Source organism: Clarias gariepinus, chromosome 4 (genome assembly GCF_024256425.1).
Source record: "Clarias gariepinus isolate MV-2021 ecotype Netherlands chromosome 4, CGAR_prim_01v2, whole genome shotgun sequence".
In the NCBI taxonomy this organism is placed as follows: domain Eukaryota; kingdom Metazoa; phylum Chordata; class Actinopteri; order Siluriformes; family Clariidae; genus Clarias; species Clarias gariepinus.
The window spans coordinates 3,958,418-3,979,872 of NC_071103.1; the positions used below are offsets into that span (position 1 = coordinate 3,958,418).

The 21,455-nt window shown below is 42.2% G+C and overlaps 1 protein-coding gene across 2 annotated transcripts; it reads right to left on the reverse strand.

The window, feature by feature from the left end:
* Positions 1–2,917: 2,917 nt before the first annotated feature.
* Positions 2,918–21,060, reverse strand: lmtk3 (lemur tyrosine kinase 3). Of its 2 annotated transcripts, none has more exons than XM_053495366.1 (16): positions 20,588–21,060; positions 17,527–17,660; positions 16,758–16,893; positions 16,568–16,641; positions 16,276–16,394; positions 13,916–14,003; positions 13,276–13,424; positions 13,030–13,114; positions 12,586–12,707; positions 12,223–12,372; positions 6,030–12,078; positions 5,735–5,898; positions 5,462–5,595; positions 4,743–5,005; positions 4,569–4,653; positions 2,918–4,297 (listed from the first exon to the last, which is right to left on the reverse strand). In XM_053495366.1, exons 1-16 carry the CDS (start codon positions 20,673–20,675, stop codon positions 4,167–4,169), a joined length of 7,971 nt encoding a protein of 2,656 aa, XP_053351341.1. In that variant the 5' UTR covers positions 20,676–21,060; the 3' UTR covers positions 2,918–4,166. The 2 variants fall into 2 exon arrangements, with proteins under 2 accessions (XP_053351341.1, XP_053351340.1); XM_053495365.1 differs by having other exon boundaries at positions 4,743–5,077.
* Between the last annotated feature and the right edge of the window lie 395 nt (positions 21,061–21,455).

Genomic DNA, 21,455 nt, shown 5'->3' on the forward strand with positions numbered 1-21,455 from the left:
TTAAGTTTTTAATTGAGGAATAATAATCTGCGATAATGTAACATCAAAAAATGTGTTTTTGTTGCACCACTCAGAAGCTTGTGCACTTTGCACAGAATTATTTATGTCTAAGGCTGATGGGTCATGTCTGATCAAGCTGAAAAATAGCAAATGTCTATTTTAAATATAATAAATTATTTTTTAAAAAATTTGATTTTTAAGTCAGTGTGATAATATGTGAATTGGCAAACAAAAGAATAGCGATTCAGGACTGAATAAGACATTTTCACATTTAAATCATTTATATATCATGAAAAAAAATTTAATCAGTTATAAGATACTGTTGTGCTTTTGTATTTACCGAAACATGACTCAACAACAGCATTTCAGATAGCGCCGTTCAGCTCGACCAGCTAACATGCTACCGAGCGGACAGAGCTCTCGTCGAGAGCGGTAAGACCCGTGGCGGCGGACTTTGTGTTTACATCAGTAACGTGTGGTGTCATGACGCTGTTGTTGTCTGTACGTACTGCTCTTCCCTGGTGGAGGCTATGATCATAAAGTGTCGACCGTTCTATCTAACGAGGGAATATTCAGCCATTTTAATCTGGACTATATATGTACCCCCTAGCTCCAATGACAACAACAGGAGTGAGGCACTAAATGAACTGTACCAGCTCATTAGTGAGCAGCAGACAGCTCACCCAGATGCTTTTCTCATCTTGGCTGGGGACTTTAATCATGCAGACCTAAAAAATTTCCAAAAATACAACCGCTTTCCCACACGAGGACACAATACACTGGACCTTGTCTACACAACTCAGAGAGGAGCTTACAAGGCCCTACCCCTCCCCCTCCCCCACCTCTGTGCCTCAGACCACATTACTGTCATGCTAATGCCTGTATACAGACTACTGGTTAAATTTGCCAAACCAGTACACAAACAGATACAAGTGCAGCCGGAAGGGTCTTCTGAGGTACTCCAACACCACAGACTGGGATATTTTGAAGCAGGCTGCCACAACTCCACAGACTTTCAGGAGTACACAGAAACTGTCACTGCCTACATCAGGGGAGGTCTACAGACTACTGAAGGTACGAAACACTGCTTTCAAAACTGGAGACATGGTGGCCCTGAAGACAGCTAGGGCCAACCTGACACACGGCATCAAGCAGGGTAAGAGACAGTACTCCAAGAGTATAGACCATTGCTTAAGCAACAGCAGAAACACGTGGAGCCTGTTGCACGGGATATAGACTATCACTAATTACAAGCCCCCACTGCAAACATGTGACAGCTCTATCTTTCTGCTAAATGAGCTGAATGATTCTTCACTCGCTTTGAAAAGCACAACAGCACAGAAGTGCCCACTTCCTCCTGGCGACCAGGTGATGATGCTCTACCCAGACAGAGTGAGAAGATCCTTCCACAGGATAAATGCACGCAAAGTCCCGGGTCCTGACAACATTACTGCCCGCGTACCGAGAGACTGTGCATGGAAACTCATTAATGTCTAAATAGACATTTTTAACATCTCACTGAGTCAGGCTGTTATTCTCGCATGTGAGATGAGATGAGAACTACAAGAGTGAGGTGAGCTGCCTGGCCAGGTGGTGCACAGACAACTTACAGAAGAGCACACACCCAGCGTTCTCCTGACCATCAATTGTGTGACCGTGGAGAGGGTGAGAAGCACCAAGTTCCTGGCACAATCAAGAGCATCCTGACCAGCAGCATCATTGTGCGGTATGGCGCCTGCAATGCGTCCTGCCGAAAGACGCTCCAGCGCATAGTGAGAGCAGCTGAGAAGATGGTTGGTGTCTCTCTTCCCTGCCTCCAGGATATCTCCAACACCCGCCGCACACAAAAAAGCACTCAGCATCGCCCATGTCCCTACCCACCCAACTCAGAGCTTCGTCAGTCTGCTGCCATCAGAGAGGAGACTACGGAGTCTCCAGGCCAGCAGACTAAAGAAGAGCTTCATCCATCAGGCGAACAGGAAGCTCAACTCTCTCTCAGCTTTGCCTCCCCTTTGCTCTTCGGCCTCTCCCACTCATGTACTCTGACCCCTCCATTTCACACACACTCACTTGACTTTTAATTACGGCAGCAATGTGTAGTATTATAGTTTCTCGCAGTCTCCGCTCTAATTCATCCCAAAGGTGTTCTATCGGGTTGAAATCAGGACTGTAGTTCAAGTTCTTCCAAACCAAACTCACTCATCCATGTCTTTATGGACTTTGCTTTGTGCACTGGTGCGCAGTCATGTTGGAACATGTCGGGAGCATAAAATTGCCCAAGTTGTCTTGGTAAGCAGGAGTATTAGGAGTTCCTTTCACGGAAAAAAAGGGGCCGAGCCCAACTACTGAAAAACAACCGGACATCATACGACACCAAACTTTACACTTGGCACAATGCAGAACACGTCTCCACCGCTCTATAGTCCAGTGACGGCGTGCTTTAATGTAAGGCTTGGATGCAGCTGCTCAGCCATATAAACCCATTCCATGAAGCTCTCTACACATTGTTCTTGAGCTAATCTGAAGGCCACATGAAATTTGGAGGTTTGTAGTTGAGGTTTGCGACCTCTGTGCACTGTGTCTCAGCTCCCGCCGACCCTGCTCTGTGATTTTACGTGGCCTCCCACTTCGAGGCTGAGTTGCTTGTCATTGCCAATCTCTTCCACTTTGTTATGATACCACTAACAGTTGACTGTGGAATGTTTAGTAGCGTGGAAATAGATAGATAAATAACTGTTTACTACTTTTTATAGAATATAATTTTTGGAATGTAGAAAGTTTTTCTTTGAAGACATTCTCCTGTTCTACGCAGTTACATGTCTAAGGATTTTGCAGAGTACAACATTAATCACAAGCTTCTGTGATTTACAAAAAAAAAAACCTTCAAATGACAGCAGGATTTTTTTTAATAAGCCAATACAATTTATTTTCATCAAACAGTTCGTTAAATGTTTCACAGTTTCCTTTTTGTTTTTTTCATCCCCAGAATAATCCTTAAGAAACCTCGCAATGAAACAGGTTGCTGAAATCCACTTTTACAAATGAGCTGGTTTTACCTCTGACGCTAATTTATCAAATTAAATATGAACCTAACTAATGGTTTTGTGTGTATGTGTGTGTGTTTCCGATTTCTTTGCTCTTAAACGTAAATGATGTGATGTGCCAAACACGCTTCAAAATAACATTTACGAATAGACACGCTAAAGTGACAAATCAGTACACACTAACATCTAGGTAAGTAAGTAGCTAAATAATTTTTTTTAAAAATATTGCAAAGCTCATGGGGGCGAAATAAATCTGGCTTTTGATGCAGGTAGCACCTGATTAAAATAATGCATAACATCTGAGACAAAGTAAATGTGCAATTTTTTTGTGTTTTTCTTTTTCTTGGGGGGGGGGGGTGCTAACTAAACAAACAATCAAACAAATAAATAAATAAATAGCAATTCACAATTAAAGACACTGTATAAAACAGAAATTAGACAGTTGGTAGCAGTATTTTTTTTTCTTGCGTGCAATCTAAGAATAAAGGTGAAATAAATCCTAAAATGAGTTTGTACATTGTTGTAATGTCACTATTCATTTGTACAAAGACTAAAAGAGCACTGCACTGGTAGATACGGAGGCTTCGAGTCGCCTCGACTGCAACAAGAACAGGTTTACACTTACTGTTAGGCGTGTGCCGATAATCAGGGCTGCAGAACGTATCGTCATGTTTAACACTTAATGCTATTATTCGCATCTGTGTGAATTTATGAACTTTTATCCTTGTCGAACCTTACCTCTCAACACCGCGATAATATTGTAACCTATGACCTCAGCACACACCTAACATTTCTACTGAAGCTCACAGACAGACAGGTACTGGTCGAAGAAAGTGCTTCCCCTTCTGAATACAGAATACAAATGTACTTTAAGAAGCCATGAAAATAGAGCAGTTAAGCTGGTACAACCGTAACGAGACTCCTATTGCATAGCCGTGAACTCCGTTTCAGTTTTCCTGAAATATTTTTATTTAGTTTTTTTTTTTTTTTTCCTCCAGCCTCAAAAAAAACCAGGAGTCTGAGTTTAAAAAAATAACCTCTGGGTGACGAGCGTCACTCAAGAGCGCTACATATTTCCTTAGGGTGTGCGTGTGTGTGTGCGCGCATGCGCATCGAAGCGTGTCAGACTAAATGAGGGTCATCAGCGGGGCTGACGGTGAAGCGCGACGATGCTGATGTCACTGATGAGCTCGGTGCTGATTTCGACTTTGCGTGCTCTTTGTTCTTGCTGGCTTTGTGTCCACTCGCTCCTCCTGGAAAAAACAAAAACAATATCATTTTAAAGATATTTTTAGATCATTAAACGTACATTAAACAACCAAGGAAGTAAGAATGGTGCTCTAAAAACGATGCTTTAAAATCGTACCAATGTCCCCTTTTTTAATGTGAGATATAACTAGTAACTGTCTGAAAAGCAAACCTTTCTTTTATTTTTTCTTCGTCCACTTTCATCAGTGTGTTGTAGATGTACTATAGTGAAATGCAATCATGATTACACACTTTTCAATTTACTAATACACCAACCGTGTCCATCAAAGTGGGCGGGCTTTCCAAGAGGAGATGGACTCGTAGGGGTGGAGCCGGAACTCAGCTCATTGGTTGGCGTTTCCTGAAAAATAAAAACATTATAACATGATTACTGACCAATCCGGATCCTCGCACGCTGCCAGCCATTTAGGTGTTCTTTCATCGAATTACCTGATCAAACAGATAGACAGTGACATCATCGAAAAAGGAGACGTTCCTCCCGTGGTCGCGGTTCTCTTTGTCGACGGGTTCCTTCGGCGATTTTAGCAAGCTCCGCAGCCCCACGCGCTTGTGAACATCGGTCTCCGTGACGACAATGACCTTCCTAGAGGAATCGTCCTCGTGCTCTTCGTCTTCCTCGTCCTCCTCAGGGTCGCTTCCTGTTGAGAAGGCCCTTCTCCGGCTGAGTCTGTTTTCTCCTGCTTCCCAGAATCCTTTGGAACCAGGAGAAAGGGGAAGCGAGAGAGGCAGTGGGGGGAGAGAGAGGGAGAGGCGGGCCAGTTTAGCTGGAAAAGAGGATGATGATGACGATGATGATAATGGTGATGGTGTGATGAAAAAAAAGAGAAGATGTGTAAGTGTAAAATAGACGCAAGTGTTGAAGTGGAATACCAGTTTGAAATGATGGTAGGAACTGGAGTAAGGACCGGTATAGTCCGTAACACCATTTCTTTATTCAGGGGTCAGTTTCAATACCTGTTTATTTCTCCTTAATCTGGCAACCTCACATGTTTAAACTAAACGTTACACAAGCTGAAAGCAACCGATTAAATGTAACTATAAATTGATAAATAGCATGACATAACTTTGTTTAATAAATAAGACTGAGGTGAGATGTCTTAGGTTACCATTTCACTTTGCCTACATTTGCTAATAAGTAATAAATATACCTTTCATAGCTTGGTTAGCGGCAGGTGGATCAGGTGTGACTTCAGCCTTCGCCGTCATTTTCGTTGTCCCCATTTCCTGTTCAGCATCCTTAATTTTGGGCAAAACTGGGATAGATGGGACCGCGTCATCTTTACTGCGGAGATCAAATCAAACCATGGAAATATGTTAAAAAAAAAAACACATGACAGGTTTTAACAGAAATCTGCAATGGGAAGTTGTATTTCCATGGTAGGACATAAACATTGGCACTTTTAAACCAAAACATGACAAACCTCTCAGTTCCTCTTGACATCTGTATATTGGCAGCATCACTGGCAGTGCTGATGCTGGTTTCTGCCCATGGATGCAGAACAACACTTTCGGTCACGGTGGATCCCCAAAGTACATTGGTTTGAACATTCTCACTCAGGGAGTACTGCAGTTTTTCTTCACAAACCTTAAAACAGTGGACGTTTGCAAGAAATAAAAAGAAATCAATCATCAATATGTCTTGGGTATGCTTGCACTGCATACATTTTTGAAAAACAAATATATATAATCAAACTCTGTTTGCAAGACATGCTTTACCTGCATCATTAGCCCATTTTTAGCTGGCATTTGCGAAACCAACCTCTGACCTTTGGCACCTTCGCTCAACTGACATGGTAAAAGCCCTGGTGAGAAGTTCATGCCATCTTTCTTTTCTAGTAAAAGCTTATTTTCTTCCAGTTCATTCACGGGAATGTGCGAGATTCCCTGAACCTCCTCGCTCAGCTCAACTCTTGTGTTCTCATGGTCATCCTTGGTGCTAGGCAAAGCCTGATGATTCTTCTTCAAGGATTCTAGTAGTTCCAAATTTCCTAGCAAGAGGTCTCCCAGGATATCTTCATCTCCAGAAATGCAGCATAACTTCTCCAGCTTTTCGAAATCCTCCAAAGGTTCCTCGTCCAAATCCTTCCACTCTGAGATGAGCAATTCCGGGATGGAGTTCAAGGAGCTCTGAGAGATCACAGAGTGAGACTTGTTTTTCCTCAGGTCATCCTCGTTTATGCAATCGGATAACAGGTGGGATGAATCTTCAGCGATCAGTGATGGTTTTTGCCCCAAATTCGCAGTAATGCCTTTGCTGTGGGTACTGGTTGAGCATTCAGGTGTGGATCTGTTAAAAGAATCTGAATCGTTAGAGAAGATCAATAGACTTTCATGGTCTGTGACATCCACCCAGGGTTGATCAGTCGAACCAGACTTGATCTCTATGTGGTGTACCATGTTTGGGAAACTGTTTGGGCTTTGGCAGTCGGGCACTTCTGCATGCTGTGAAGCATCACAGTTCGATATATCCATAGACATTAAGGCAGGAGAGCAGCACTGGACGTCGCTGCTGTGGATCGTGCAAGATTCTGTTTCGGCCTTAACGGTGAGAATGGGACAAGATGGAGAATCTGATCTGTCATTTTCAAGGAATAAATCCCCACCTGTCTCTCTGCTTGATGTTTGGCAGTGATTATTTTCAACATTCCGACTAAAATATGTGTCTTGATGTACTGAAGTTAAGTGGGGTTTAATGGCCTGGATCTCATCAGTTTCAGATGGTGCAATGACCCAGTTATTGTTGTGATTGGTATAAGACTCAGTCTGAATCTTTATGCCTTCACACCCTCCTGATTTAGCAAAATGGTGTTCGCCTTCTCCAGCCTCTTTCTTTACATCAAGGACGTCAGGTAGTCCGCTAAAGATCTGATTTCCTTCACCTTCTGGAAATTCATCTTCTGCCTCATTTTGGATGGATGCATTGCAATCACCGCTTTTTCTTCCAACGCCGTTACAATGTTTGACCAGCTCTTGCTCTGGGTTCTCCAAATTGTCCACTTCCACTTTAAGGTTCTCACCCTGATCCGATTCCCTGTTCTCCACATAAAGAGTCTGACTGTTTTCTTCCTGATGGATGCCCATCCTCTGTTGAGATTCAAGATTTTCTGGGACCCAATTGGACAACATTGATTGATTTTTGCTAGGCTGTGGCTTTTCATCAGCGCAGGTGCTTTCACATGTCTCTATAATGATCGGATGAGGTTCACTTTTTGCTAATTCATCGTTTTCCATTTCCCAAAACTCATGGCTCGTCCCAAAAATCTCGTTTTCTGTGCACTTGTTTTGTCCTAAACCTGGAAAGAATTCTGACGCAAGTTCTTTTTCAGATCTCTTGTCTGATGCTGATTGGTTGTTTTCAGGCAATGCCCACTGGTCGTTTTCAGTTGATGACCACAGGTCATTTTCAGCTGATTCCCACTGGTCATTTTTAAAAGATTCACAGAGGTCATTTCCCTCAGGTCCTTTCTTGTAATTTTCACTGGACACCTGTGTGTTCTTTTCAGGTGAAGCCCACTGGTCATTTTCCGTTGTCCAGATTTGATGATCATCTTGCTGAAGTGGATGACAAATAACTGAATCTTTCAACAATCTGTTTGTGGAACCAGGTTCTTCAAGAATCTTCCGTAATTCCTTTGCTTTCACAGTTAGCTTCTTTGAGACATCCTCCTCAAATTCATCAAAACATTCCTTTGGAGAACAGTCTTTCAGGTCTTCATGCTCCCGTTCGATGTGCGAAGATTTCTTTGTTGTGAAGCAAAGCTCAGCTTCAGTTAACAGGTTTTCAGCTTCAGACTTTGCCTTTGATTGCTCCTCCATTTCTTCTGTAAAAGTAAAGTTTCTCAAGCCCAATTCATTTGCATCACTGTCTTGTTTATCCAGTGTCTGCTTTCCTGACCTAAGGGCTTCCCTCTGAATTTCTTTACCTTTTGATGTGTATGTCAGTTCATATTCACTTTTTTCTGAATAAGTTTCAGGAATTTCCTCCATAATGCTTGTCTTGTGAATATTTTCTAAAGGTTGTGCTATTGTTTTGGTAAGTATTTCCACATTGTGAAGGTACTTATCTTCACTTAAATCAGGAGATATTTGAAAGGAAAACCTGGAGACATCGGTTCCTGAAAAAGCTTTTAGCGGTGAATCCTGAAATGCACAAAGCAACTCATTAATAGCACTGTTTTCAGTTTTGGATACCTCAGAATTCTCCAAGTCTGAAATCAAAGTACCATCTCTACCATGTTTAGGACTCATTTCAGTAATGTTTTTCACCGAATCCAGGACAGCATTAAGTAATATTTTAGCTGCTTTGCCATCCTGAACATCGTCCTCTACCTCTGTTTTTTCTTCGATTCCCATCAGTGTACCTCTCTCACCAGGTCGAACACTGCCTGGACGGGAAGATCCCAATCCGTCGGAACCTCTTCTGGGCAAACCTTCCCCACCATCCCAGTCATTGTCAGAAAAATAAGCTGAATCTCGATAGGGGGTTTCGGTACCCAAGATCCTCCAGCCAGTGCCTCCGCCACTAGCCCATGGGTCTCCAGGTGTGAGGCAGTCCATAGAGCTAGAAGTAAGAGGTGACATTGTTGAGTCTGTAGGTGTCATAGTAGACAGGGATTGTTCAGAATTTGGTTCCCTTGGAAAGGACAGAGGTAACACCTCGCAGCTTGCTTCACCAAGAGACAGCATAGAGTCAGCTGCACTCATGCCCTCTTTTAGGCTGTCGAATTCTTTACCACTGTGTTTGGTTCTCATAAAAAAATCCGTAGCTTGTTCATCAGAGGTAAACAATGTCTCTTTTGGGGAGATTTGAGGAAAGTCTTGACTTGTACAACCTTGAATAACTTGGTCACATACTTGTTCAGTTGTGGAGGCATAGGAACCTGATAAACTACCACGATCAGAAATATCTCCATACAGAGATGCTTTTACATTAAAGAATTGATCTGAACTTTCAAATGATTCTGTTCTGAACACCAGTGGATCGTGCACATGGATTTCCTCCACAATCTTGTTACCAGCGCACTCAGTTTTGTCAGTAAAAATACTCTTATCGCTAACTTCTTTTACATCTTTATCTATGGTACCCTTTGACATACACTGAACTTCAGACTGTTTCAATGGTTCTAAGCTAACATTATTGAGCGTTTCTTCCGTTTCACCCTCAATTATGTCGACATCTGTTCTCTCGGTTCGCACTGGGGATATCTGGTCCATTAAAAGCCCTGTTTTGGGCAGGACGTCTGAAGGAATGAAATGAGCAGGGCTTCTGGGTTTCAAATCAGTTTCTTCTTTATCTGTGTGAGCATAAGTGGATACATTTGGCTCTTTTTTGAGGTTTTGTAGTTCTGATCCTATTTGAAAAACAGGCATTTCTGGACGGAGTGCAACTTTTATGTCATTTCTTTTAGCTCTTTTAGTAACTTGGGCGTAAATTGCCTCTTTCGTATCGCTCAAAGGCGTGGCTAATGTTTCAAATTTTATATTTGGTGTTAATGTTTGGTCAATGCATATGGACTCATACACAGGTGATATTGCCTCAGGTGATTGACTTTCTTCCTGTTTGTTTTGTCTTGTTATTATCTCAGTGAGAAACGTCTCAGCTGATTGAATCTCTTTTAGAAACTCGTCTCTGGTCATGTCTTTCTTCTCTGACTCCATGTTCCCAGGGTTTACCTCAGACAGTAGAGATTGCGATCTCTTCATTTCTTGTGTAAAAACATCGTCTGCTTCAGCATATGTAGACAAATCTTCAGGACGCGCATAGGGAAATGGCGTGGTCCCAAAGCGAGACACTGGGACGCCTCCATCACCATCATATACATCTTCACAATCTGACATTGCACTGTCAATCTCAGTTAGGAACAAATCCTTCTTTTTAATACCACCATCTACTGGAGTTGCATTGGAATCCCATGCTGAATTGAGTTCAGTGAGGAGGGACTGAGAGCGTCGCATCCCTTTAAATTCACTATCCTTTTCATTATCCCTGCCCCATGGGGTTTCCCCGACACTGGAGTCTAATGGCTCGCTGGAGATTTCCGTCAAGAACAGGTGTATTGGTGACTTCCTAGCTGCTGCAACTCGCTCACGATGCATCTCTGCATCCTCCTCCTTCCAGAGAGCTGGAAGAATTGTGTCAAGACGTGATTGGGTTCTTTTCATGCCTCTGGAGAACAGTTCTGCTGTAGCGGGATCCGGGTCATCGACCAAGCTGATGTGTTCGATGATAGTACCACTGCTGAGTCTACTTGGAGATACAAACGGGGAATTATAGTCATCTTCTGAGTATGTTGTGCTGGAGGAAGACTTTCTTTCAATTTCTGGAATCGACTCTGAGTGAAACATGTTAGAATAGGGTGATTCTCTGCCTCCCGGGGACTCGTTCTTCATGTTGTGCAATGACTGGGAACACGTACTCCTGCCAGCAGTCTGCTTCTCAGAATAGTCACAGCTTAACAGGTCTCTGTCTAAGTGCACCGCAGGATTGTTATGTCTGGGGAATGCTTCACCCTCGTAATTGTGGAAGGGATCCTTTTGGGGTCTGTAGTGAGAAGGAAGGGGTGGAGGACAACTCTGAGGCGGAGGAAACATGGAGGATGGAGGGATGGAGGGAGAATGTGACGGAGATGGGGGCAGCCTCTGGTGTGTCCTGTTAAATCCCAGATGATCAAAGTTGGCTTTTGAGGTTGAGCAGCTGCTCATAAACAAAGAATCTGAAGTCTCTGATTTGCTAATGGGATAAGAGGGTGCAGGGTAGTGACCTAGGCCATATGAGCGGGCATACATAGGTGGAGGAACTGGGAGAGGCCGAGATAGTAGATTGCTGCCTGAAGACATCGACATTGAGCGAGGTTTTGGTGGAAGGATTGGTACTTGGGAAGTTACAGATCCAGAGCGTCTCAGGTTTGGGTCTCTTTTGACATCCCCGATGTCTACTACCGCGTAATCGGTTACTCTGTTAGAACTTTCTTTACTGAGCTCTACCAGACCTGTGTTTGGCACCAGGACATGGATTTCACTGGATCTCACAGTCTGGAGTGTCTGAGAGGCACCTTGTCCAACAGTATTCTGGTAGGTAGTCTTTCCCTTACCCAGTGTCCCACTAGAAATCTCTACCAACTCCAAGTCACCAGGACTAGATGAATTTTTTTGGGACAAGAATGACCTCCCTTTAAGATTACTGGATTTTTCCTGCGGGGTGTGTTCCTCCAAACGGATGTAGTACTCGCTGGCTAATGAAGGGCTACGTGCGCTAATCACAGGCACAACTGTGGGCGTGTCCAAAGACTGACGATGACCGGAGTTGGGCGTTGGTATTGGCTGAGGAGGAGGAAGTGGTTTATAACCCCTCCTACCATGTGCTTTTTCCCAAAAATATTCAAAATTCAATCCTTTGCTAGTCTCAGTGACTGTCAGGATGTCATCAAGCTCGTGTGACGAAGGAGGGATTGAATTCACGGGATCCAAAAGAGGGAAGGAGTTACCCTCCTCTCTGCTGTATCCTCTCTCTTTCTGTCGTTCACCTGCACCTGACTGAAATGCGCTGGGGCGAAGCGAGTCCCATCGTCTTTCAAAAGACTCCTCGCTTTCTCCTCGCCTCCGTCTGCCGTGTGCTTCCTCATACTCGTCTTCGTCCTCATCCTCTGCCACGCTCCTCCTGCTAGTCCCTTGTTCTGCGGCCAGGAGAGAGGAAAGGAGGATGAAGATTTCGTTGACTGTTGGACGCTGAGGAGGTGGAAGCCAGCATGACTGCATGACTTCGTACCTAAAAACAGACAAACGATTATAAATTGTGACCGTTTTTCCTTGCTTTCACTGTGATGCGATTACGACCAAAGATATTTAACCCAACATGTAAGACCAGTTCTTAATTGTGAATATAGAAGAAGAAGGAGAAATTGAAACTGACCAGTAGTCGGCGTGGGAGAGTTTGAGACGTGGTTGAGCTAGCGTAATCTGTCTCTCCTTAATGACAAACGTGAGAACTTCTTCATCACTTAAATGGCGATGTGGTTGTGCGCCGAATTCAAACAGCTCCCAAATCACCACGCCTAAGGACCTTTCCAATCAGTAAAACACAAGCAGCATTTAGGTCGCCACAGAATATTTACGTAGAACATGAGATCAACCTGGTATATAATCCTCGTATACTTAAACATATTTAAAGTGTCCTGATTTATTCTAATAAAAAAAATCTATAGGTGGTATAAATTCGTAAACTCGGCACTAATTCCAAAAGTAAGGCACTTAACGCACAAATAATGGTACATACCAAACGTTGCTGGTCTTGGTCTGGTCTGTAACCACTAATTCTCCTCTGAACTCCTCCAGAAGCTCTGGAGCGATCCAGCGCAGGGGAATCCACAGCTTATCGGGAGTTAAATAATAGTCCTCCTGTTTAAATTGGAAAAAAACAGAATCATTCTTCCTGATATAAACTGTTTTTCTGCCTCATAGACACACATTAATGTTTGTTTTTTTAATAATAACCATAGTATAGTTCTCAATTTTTACACAGATTATTTATATTGTTGGTTGCACTACGTAGTATTTATTCTGGTTCGAGGCTGGAGTGAGCTCTTGGCATTGTGACCGCTGCTATGGAATCGTGTTCGGCAATCAATAACCCTAAAAAAGGTTTAGTCTTTCCTGCTACATTCAGACACAAGATAGCTTCAGAATGAAGTAATAAAAAAAGGTTATCCTGTAGTAGTACCTTATAGTGGTTGTGCGAGAGGCCGTAGTCTCCAATCCGGACTGTCAGGTCTGAGGTTAGCAGGCAGTTCCTCAGTGCCAGATCGCTGTAGATATAGCAGGAGTTCATTAGCCATAGATTTTAACCCTGTCTCTTAAAAAAGCTACCCTGTAACGAGAGTTATCCTGACAATCCAGCAACAGTCAGAAATGTCCAATCAGGACACAGAGGGTCTTCGGACACATTTGAGCTTTGCTGTCTGCTCACCTGTGGATGTAATTGTTCTCATGGAGGTGTAAAAGACCTGACGTGATCTCATACGCCATCCGCTGCAATGTCAATAGGTCACGGTTCAAAAGGTCAGGGGTCATGCCGTCCGACTTCCTCTGAGCTCTTAAATACCGCTTGAGATCGCCCTGGGTGCAATGGTATTAAAAAGAAAAGAAAAGAAAAGAAAAGAAAAGAAAAGTAAACACTTATTCGTGTACAAGATATTCATGTTATATTAATATTAAAAACTCAAGACCTCTGGAGTAGAAAAAGCTCTTCATTAAGCAAGTTAAATGTTTAATTGTGTTACTGTATACAGTACTGTGCAAAAGTCTTGACACCCCCATTTCTTTATTCCTTATTTCTTCATTTCATATAGCACGAGAGCGGAAATGAGGTTGCTAAGGTTGCTGGATAGACAACCATCTTGTCTATCGTATCTTTGGGCACTTGCATAAAAACATTTTTGTTTCTTTAGTTCAATCTACATCATTTAATTTTATTTAATATGAAGGGGTTAATATGCTTGCACAGTGCTGTATTTTACAAAAAATACAAGTCAGACATTTTTTTAGTTATGTTTTAGATAATAAGATTGGACAGACAGACAGATAGATAGATCGATCTTAATTCTCACCAGCTGGCAGAACTCCATAACCAGGAGATAAGGGATATTCTCACTGCACTGACCCAAACACTGTAGGATATTGGGGTGGTGGAGACTCCTGAGGAGAGAGAGAGAGTTGTCACTGAAACGGGGAAAGACACATTTAAAGTCTAGGAGAAAACGAATGCTATATACACAGAGAAGCAAATGCCTAACTAAATTGTATTATCATGCATAAATTAGATCACTTAATTATTGTAATTATTTATCATTATTAATTTTATAGTATAATTTTTATTAATTTTATGCAAGTTTATGTGTGTGTTTTTTAACCCTGTTTTCCTTTTATTCTGGGAACAGACATAATCAAAATCATACATTCATCCTGTATATATAAGCAGTTACGTAAGTGGTGGTTTAGCTCGCAGCGATGCATGTCAACAAAGCAGTCTAAATAAAAAATGAAAAAAGCCGGGGGGGTGGGGGATGTGGTGGTACAGTGCCGTATATAGGTCAGATCTGCTGAGTGCTCAGTAACCCATTTATAACAATAATGCGCTTGATTTATCTCACACAGTCGCCCCGCGCTGTAGACATTTTCCGAGCGTAATCGCGTAACAACTGACATTTGATAAGGTGCTGAGTTAAAATAAGCAGTTCTGAGGATCACGATACATGACCACGCCCCCGCTGCTCTCGCGAGAGCTATCAAATAAGCATTAGATTAAAATGAACAGACACACAAGGGATTAGCGTTCATCAAAAGCAAGCGAGGAGGATTTTTATGAGATTATGCACATGATATACTGTATATACATGTATACTGTTAAATACGGTATTTTGTGTGTTAATACTTTTCCTGCGTATAATATGAGCGCTATGAACACTGTGGAGTAACACATACGGACAGGAAAGTGCTATCCACCCTCTACTGCATGCAAAGGCTTCCAGAGACAACGAGTGTTGCTTTTATTGACACCAAAGAGAGAAAGAGAAGGAGAGAGCAGCAGTTTCGGTTCTTGTTTCCGTTTAGGATGTTTATAACTCATGCTGATGCGCTTTAGGATTTGGAGGCTTTTACTGTATTACAATAATTCTTCTTAGGCACAATGGGTTATTATTTCTGCACAGTTAATCTCTTAAAATGAAAATCAATGTATGGACCTGTGAATTATTTAATCACAAAAGACTGTAATTCGTTACAGAGAATATACGCATTTATGGAGTTTTATGAATTTATGTACAGTTTGTCAAACAATTTAATTATTCATTATTATATATTATTATTATTATTATTATTAATATTAACAACAATTTTGAGTTGATGAGTAAATACTGGCTAACATCCTCTTAACAAGATTATTTGCCCAGTCAATAAAATTTTCATCGAGCCGAGGTCCGAATTTCACGTTTGTGTTATAATGCAGTCATTATAAGTCTATAAAAAATAAGCAATTTATATTTTTTTTAATAGCATTTTAATATTATTTATTGTCAGTCTTTGATAGCCTTGTATGTTTCCTTGTAATCAATCTTTAATGAATCTTCATTTGCACACTGCTGGGCTGTAAATTAACATGAAAGGACTCCTGTTTGCTCTGTCATACTGGGCTCTCAGTTCAGGTATTTTACACGCCCTCACCTCGGGCTACTGCGAACATGTTTGCGTTTTATTAGTGCATACTACACATGACACTAAATGCTTTTAAACTTCCAGCAGGACAAATTTGTAGAAAAAGCCCTTTATCAGAAAAGAATCAGGGTCCGGATAGAACTATCACTCTGTCTGACCCAGGTCCGCCATTTAATGATGCCTGATCAAGATAAATTAATTTGTATAAAGGCTACATTTAATACTTACATATCACATCACAGTTTAGGTCGCAATTACATTACGTGTCAAAATAATCGTGATGTGATTTTTTTTGTACTACAGGCTGAATATTTATTTTGGTAAAGTAGGCAGTTAGTCATGCAATTCAAGGCTGGGCAATGTGTCCTACTACTACTACTGCTACTGCTGCTGTTAGTATTATATTTAGGTTTTTATATTTTATTCTGCTGATGCATCAAAGCGCTGCAACATCCTGCAGTTGGGACGAGACCTGAGGCGCTTCCTGCCGCATGAGAAATTGGTTACCAATGGAATTTTAACCATCTGATCGTGCTAGTCTACAGAAACCTCATTTCAACTTTCAGTTTCTAAAACGACTTAATGACCGGCTGTGAATTCCCCTGCCAACATCATCATCATCATCATCACGTCCTTATGTGGTCAAAGCTTGACGCCGCATTTTTATTGTTTAGTTTATAAATCCCCTCACACAGGTTTCCTAGTCGTGTCTTTTTGCTTTTCTCTTCAGGTTCCTACAGGGTACAGACGTTCTCACCTGTACGGCTCGGCTTCGGCCAGGAACTTACGCTGCTCCAGAGGACTGGCACTGACCTTCAGCTCTTTAACCACCACCTGAGAGGGGCTGCAGTCACACAGCACCTCCGCCAAGATCACCTGAAGAAGTGCAGGGGGCGAGAAGAGAGAGAGAGAGAGAGAGAGAGAGAGAGAGAGAGAGAGAGGGAAGGAGGGTATGTTAATGTCTAAGTGATCACATTTTTATTTCTATGTTTATTCTATGAATTATTCGATGGTTTATTTAATACAAATATATTGAATAAAGTGTGTACCTTTCCAAACCAGCCATTTCCGATCTCCTGCAGGTAGTTGAGAGTGTGTCTGCGAAAACACTGCGTACTCGAGCCTGTGTGAATAAATCTCTCTGTTGAGTTTTATAGCTGATATTATTTATGCACTGTATAATGATTATCATATGTGTTCACATCTTGTGTGTGTGTGTGTGTGCGTGTGTGTGTTCACCTGTGCCATTAGGCAGCGTTGAGCATGCTCTGTCTCGCAGAGGAAGTGTGTAAACCTCGGGCAGAGACACACACGAGGACACACTGTCCTCAGGAACAGGACTGGAACATTCCTCACCATCAGCATTATCAAACTCCTTAGAGAGAGAGACACACACAAAAAGAGAGAGAGAGAGAGAGAGAGAGAGAGCAGAACGCAGTGAAGGAATATAGATAGAGAGTGAGTGGAAGAGAAGACAGCAAGAAGAAGAGAGTGAGACAGAGAGGGACAATAGTGTAGTGTGGTGTAGTGTAGTGGAAGTACAAATAAAAAGAAAAAAAAAAAGAAAAAATGGTGAGAGAGAAAAAAAGAGGTGTATAGAGAAAGGGAGTGAGGGAGAATGATACAGAAAGAGAGAGAAAGAAAGAGAGAGAGAAAGAGAATGATGCAGGGAGTGAGACAGATAGGAAGAGAAACAGGTAAAGTAGGACAATGAGAGATCGTATGAGTGAGACAGTGGGTGAATGGAGAGAGAGAATGAGAAAGATTGAACGAGAGCAGAGAGATGAGTGAGACAGTTAGTAAGACAGTGAAACAGAAAGAGACGTGAAAGAGTGTGAAAAAGAAAAAGACAGGTAGTGATAAAGTGAGGCAGAGAAAGAGAGAGAAAGAAAGAAATAAGAAGGCAGAGAGAAGTAGAGGCAAAGGAAAGTGAAAGACAGACAACATAAGACAGGCTGTACAATAAAACGTGGAAGTATAAAAGGTAAAAGCTGCAGGCAAGACTCACGTTGAAGCCGACGCTGCCTCTCTTACAACACAGACAAGTGAGGAGCAGCAGGATGAAGGAGACCAACCCCGAGCACGAGAGCAGGATGACCACGTAGGCTGGAGGGGAGAGGGACACGTCCCGGGAGAAAGACACTGAAACAGGGACAACAGACAGACAGCAAGGTAGAAAGAAAGAGTAAAACAAAAAAAGCAATGCAAATGAGAAAGAAATAACAAAAAAGGCGAAAAAGGACGAGAAAAATAAGGCAGTAGCAAGAAGAGAGAGAGAGGGAGAGAGAGGTTGTATTTAAAATTAAAGAAAGATAAGGATAAATTAGGATGTCATAAAGGAAAGGGTGAGAAGGAGAGAAGGGAAGAAGAGGAAAGAAGAGATCGATAAGTCAGATATGGCAGTTAACTACACACATCCATCCTAATACTGTCGAGAGACAATGCGGCTTATGAAACGAAAGAAAAGATCAGAGAGAGAGAGAGAGAGGTTGCATAAATTCCTTTTTTTGGGGGGGGGAAAGTCACTGAGAAGGGAGAGGAGAGTTAAGGTTAGCTCTTAGCATGAACGTTCAGAACAAGAAGACAGGAGATGCCCAATGAAGTGCGCTCATTGGCGAGCTGGTGAGAAAAGGAAGGAGAAGAGGAGGAGCTCAAAAGAGAGCCAGAGGTTAGGAGCAAAAATCACAGGTTAGAGTTTGGGGAAGTCGAGGAGCCGGAAAAGAAAGCCATCATACGAGACAGACAGTCTGTGTGGTGGTCACTGAGAGGGGCGGGGTCGGTACCGGGCCTGTCTCTGGGAGGAGAGCGGACGGCTGTGTCCCAAACGCTGACGTTTCATGCAAGGTCGTTCCGCCTAAGATGCTACAATTGTGAATTAGTGTATTATTTCACTACTTTATTATACATGTTATGTTTTGTGACATAACATGTCGATCACGGTGCATTGTGGGAAATACAGCACTGGCAGTGACTTAATCGCTACCTGTTTCTTTATATGCCTAATGTTCCAGTTCTAGTGTGCGCACTAAATTGTATTAAACACTAGAGTTTGGGACAAAACCAAAAATTCACTCAGATTAAGTGAGAAAGGGGAAGTAAAAAGGGAAAGGGGCTTTTTTTTTCTTTTCTTAAATGAGTACCTCGACGGGCTCGACTGTGTGGACCGAACCATCTGTGAAAGAGAGAAGGGAAGGGTGCATGGGGGTTAAAATAAAAACTTTAGAATGGTAATTTCTCCTTTCGCACACTCGTACATCAAAAGCATGAAAACCTTCCAAATGGTTTGTAACCATAGTGTAAAATTATAGATAAATAGACAGATAAAAAACAAAGAAAAGATATCACAAGAAATCATGATTGCAAACCATGACAGGCTGTTCTTAGACATATATTTTTACTAATATTTATAATTCATGCCATATTTCCAATATCAATCTAACATAAATCATCCTTTTCCCCCCTTTGTTTTAAGATAGAGAAAACTGATCTGAAGGAAAACAATGTTCTGAATACAAACATACACTCCATATTTTATGCAATGATGCTCTGGATATTAGGGATGGGAATCACCAAGGACACTGCGATGATATCATCACAATACTGCATGCTGATTCGATTCGTATTACGATTCTTTAAGTATTACAATTTTATAAATACCCCAATTTAAATGTTTTATCTTTTTCCAAGATTTTGTTACTATTGTGAGCATACTTAGCAAATAATTTGCTCCTACCATGTAAATAGATTATTGATTGCATCTGCAGGATTATAGAGAAACGGCAATATTTCACCACCTTAAATGCAAACATATACACACACAAACACACACACACACACACACACACACACACTCTATATGGACAATAGTATTTGACCAAACGTGCAATGGCATCGTATCCAAATGCATATACTTCAGTATAATGCTGGTCCCCCTTGCCTCTATATAGCTTCATCTCTTCTTTGAAGGCTCTCCACAAGATGTTGGAGTGTTTTTGTGGGAACTCATGTCCATTCATTCTGTAGAGCGTTAATGAGGTCAGGCACTGATGTTGGACGAGAAGGTCTGGCTCACAATCTCGGTTCCAGTTCATCCCAGAGGTGCTCGATGAGGTTAAAGGTCAGGGCTGTGTGTTAGGGCCAGTCAAGTTCTTCCACACCAAACTAAACAAACCATGTCTTTATAGTCCTTGCTTTGCGCACTGGGACAAACTGTTGCCACAAAGTTGCATAGAAGCATAACATTGTCCAAGATGTCTCGGTATGCTGAAGCATTAGGGTTGCTCTCACTGGGTATAAGGGGCCGGATTAAAATAATTAGCAGGTTTGGCCAAATACTTTTGCTCATATATTGAAATGTATTGTAAAAAATTTTTAACGATTTTAGAATCGCCACACAAAAGAATCCTGATACATCTCTGAATCGATTGTCCCGTCCCCCCCAATCTCTCCTGGATATTATGATTAGAATCTCTTCTTTCTATAGAGTTAAACGAGGGGGCGGGGTTTAATATAACAAACTACTATTTTGTATATTTGGTCTAAACGGGGAATGTATGGAAATTATTGGGGGGGGGGGGGGGGTGTATTGTAGCGGCCAAAATAGAAGACAGCGCGCATGCGCAGCAACGCGACGTACTGTTTCAGCGTTACAATATTACCCCTTAAATAAATAAATAAATAAAGGCACAACATCATAGTTCATAGTAACCGACTAAAATGTTTATATATATATATATATATATATATATATATATATATATTCTATACAACATTTAATTTTTTCTTGAAAAAAGAAAAAATATATATGTTTCTTATTATCATTCAAGTGAATGTCTAAACACTGAGCTGCACAGAACATGTCTGCCCTTTGATGTTTATAGCTAAGCTAACGCCGCATCCCTTCTTCAGCACAATATCCTCCTCATGGCGGTGGTGAGATGTCGCGAGCCTGTATTTATGTTTATACATCCCGAGCCATGGTGTTAGCGCGCAGTAGTCTTCCCCCCTCCACCACCACCACCACCACTACCCCCCCCCCCCCCCCCCCCACCCTGACCGACCCGTCTCACCTTCCGGCTGCGGGGCTCCGTGCGCTCTGTCCGGGATGTAGCCCGACACGAGCCCCGCCAGCAGCATCACCCAGCTCGGTGTTAGCATAGCGCCGATGGCGGCGGCATCCGAGCGGCTACCTTTCGTCGTCTTCTTCTTCTTCTTTTCTTTACTGTCTGTCTTTCTTTCTTTCTTTCGGCGCGCTGTTTATTTTCTTCCGTTCTCCTCCTCCTCCTCCTCCTCCGTCAGGGAGAGATTATGTTTTTTTCTTTTGTGCTCCTCTCAGCCTAACAACACCATCCTCAGCATCACCATGTCCGCCTTCATCCTTAATTATCTCATTCTAATTTAACACACACATTAAAAAAACAACAACAATAATAATAATATTAATCCAAAACAACAAATGACTTCCGCTCTCAGGATACCCCCTTTCTCCTTTTTTTCTGTTATTTTCCGTTATTCTCCGCCTGTCTAGAGAGGGGCGCGCGCGCGAGACGCTCTTTCGGGGTCGCGTCTTGTCGCGTGCGTGCGTGTCTGCGTGAGCGCCTGCGTGCGTGCGCGGGCGAGCGAGCGAGCGCGCGCGCGCGCGTGCGTAAACCCGCTGGTGTTGATCTCGTTACATTTCTACAGGGGTCCGTTGTTGTTGTTGTTGTTGTTGTGATGATGATCACTCGGCGTCGTGTAACTAACCATATTTCTGACAGGCGTTAAATGATTAAATGTGCTAAAACGCACACACACACACACACACAGTATATGAATCGAATCTTATGGCAACGATTCGATTTATAAAGCCACTGAATCCTAATAAAATATAATTGACTACCTGTATTCTAGAGGGAGCTCAGGCCCTAATGAGAATGTAACATGTATCGTTTCTTGCTA

Bases quoted from the DNA above. Each gene is read 5' to 3' on its own strand.
- lmtk3 (XM_053495365.1), bottom strand. From the start codon at position 20,675: ATGCTAACACCGAGCTGGGTGATGCTGCTGGCGGGGCTCGTGTCGGGC. The intron at 16,395-16,567 runs GTACACACTTTA...GCACTTCTTCAG, and splicing joins GAAATGGCTGGTTTGGAAAG to GTGATCTTGGCGGAGGTGCT. The intron at 12,708-13,029 runs GTACTACTACAG...CAATTTAAACAG, and splicing joins TCTCGCACAACCACTATAAG to GAGGACTATTATTTAACTCC.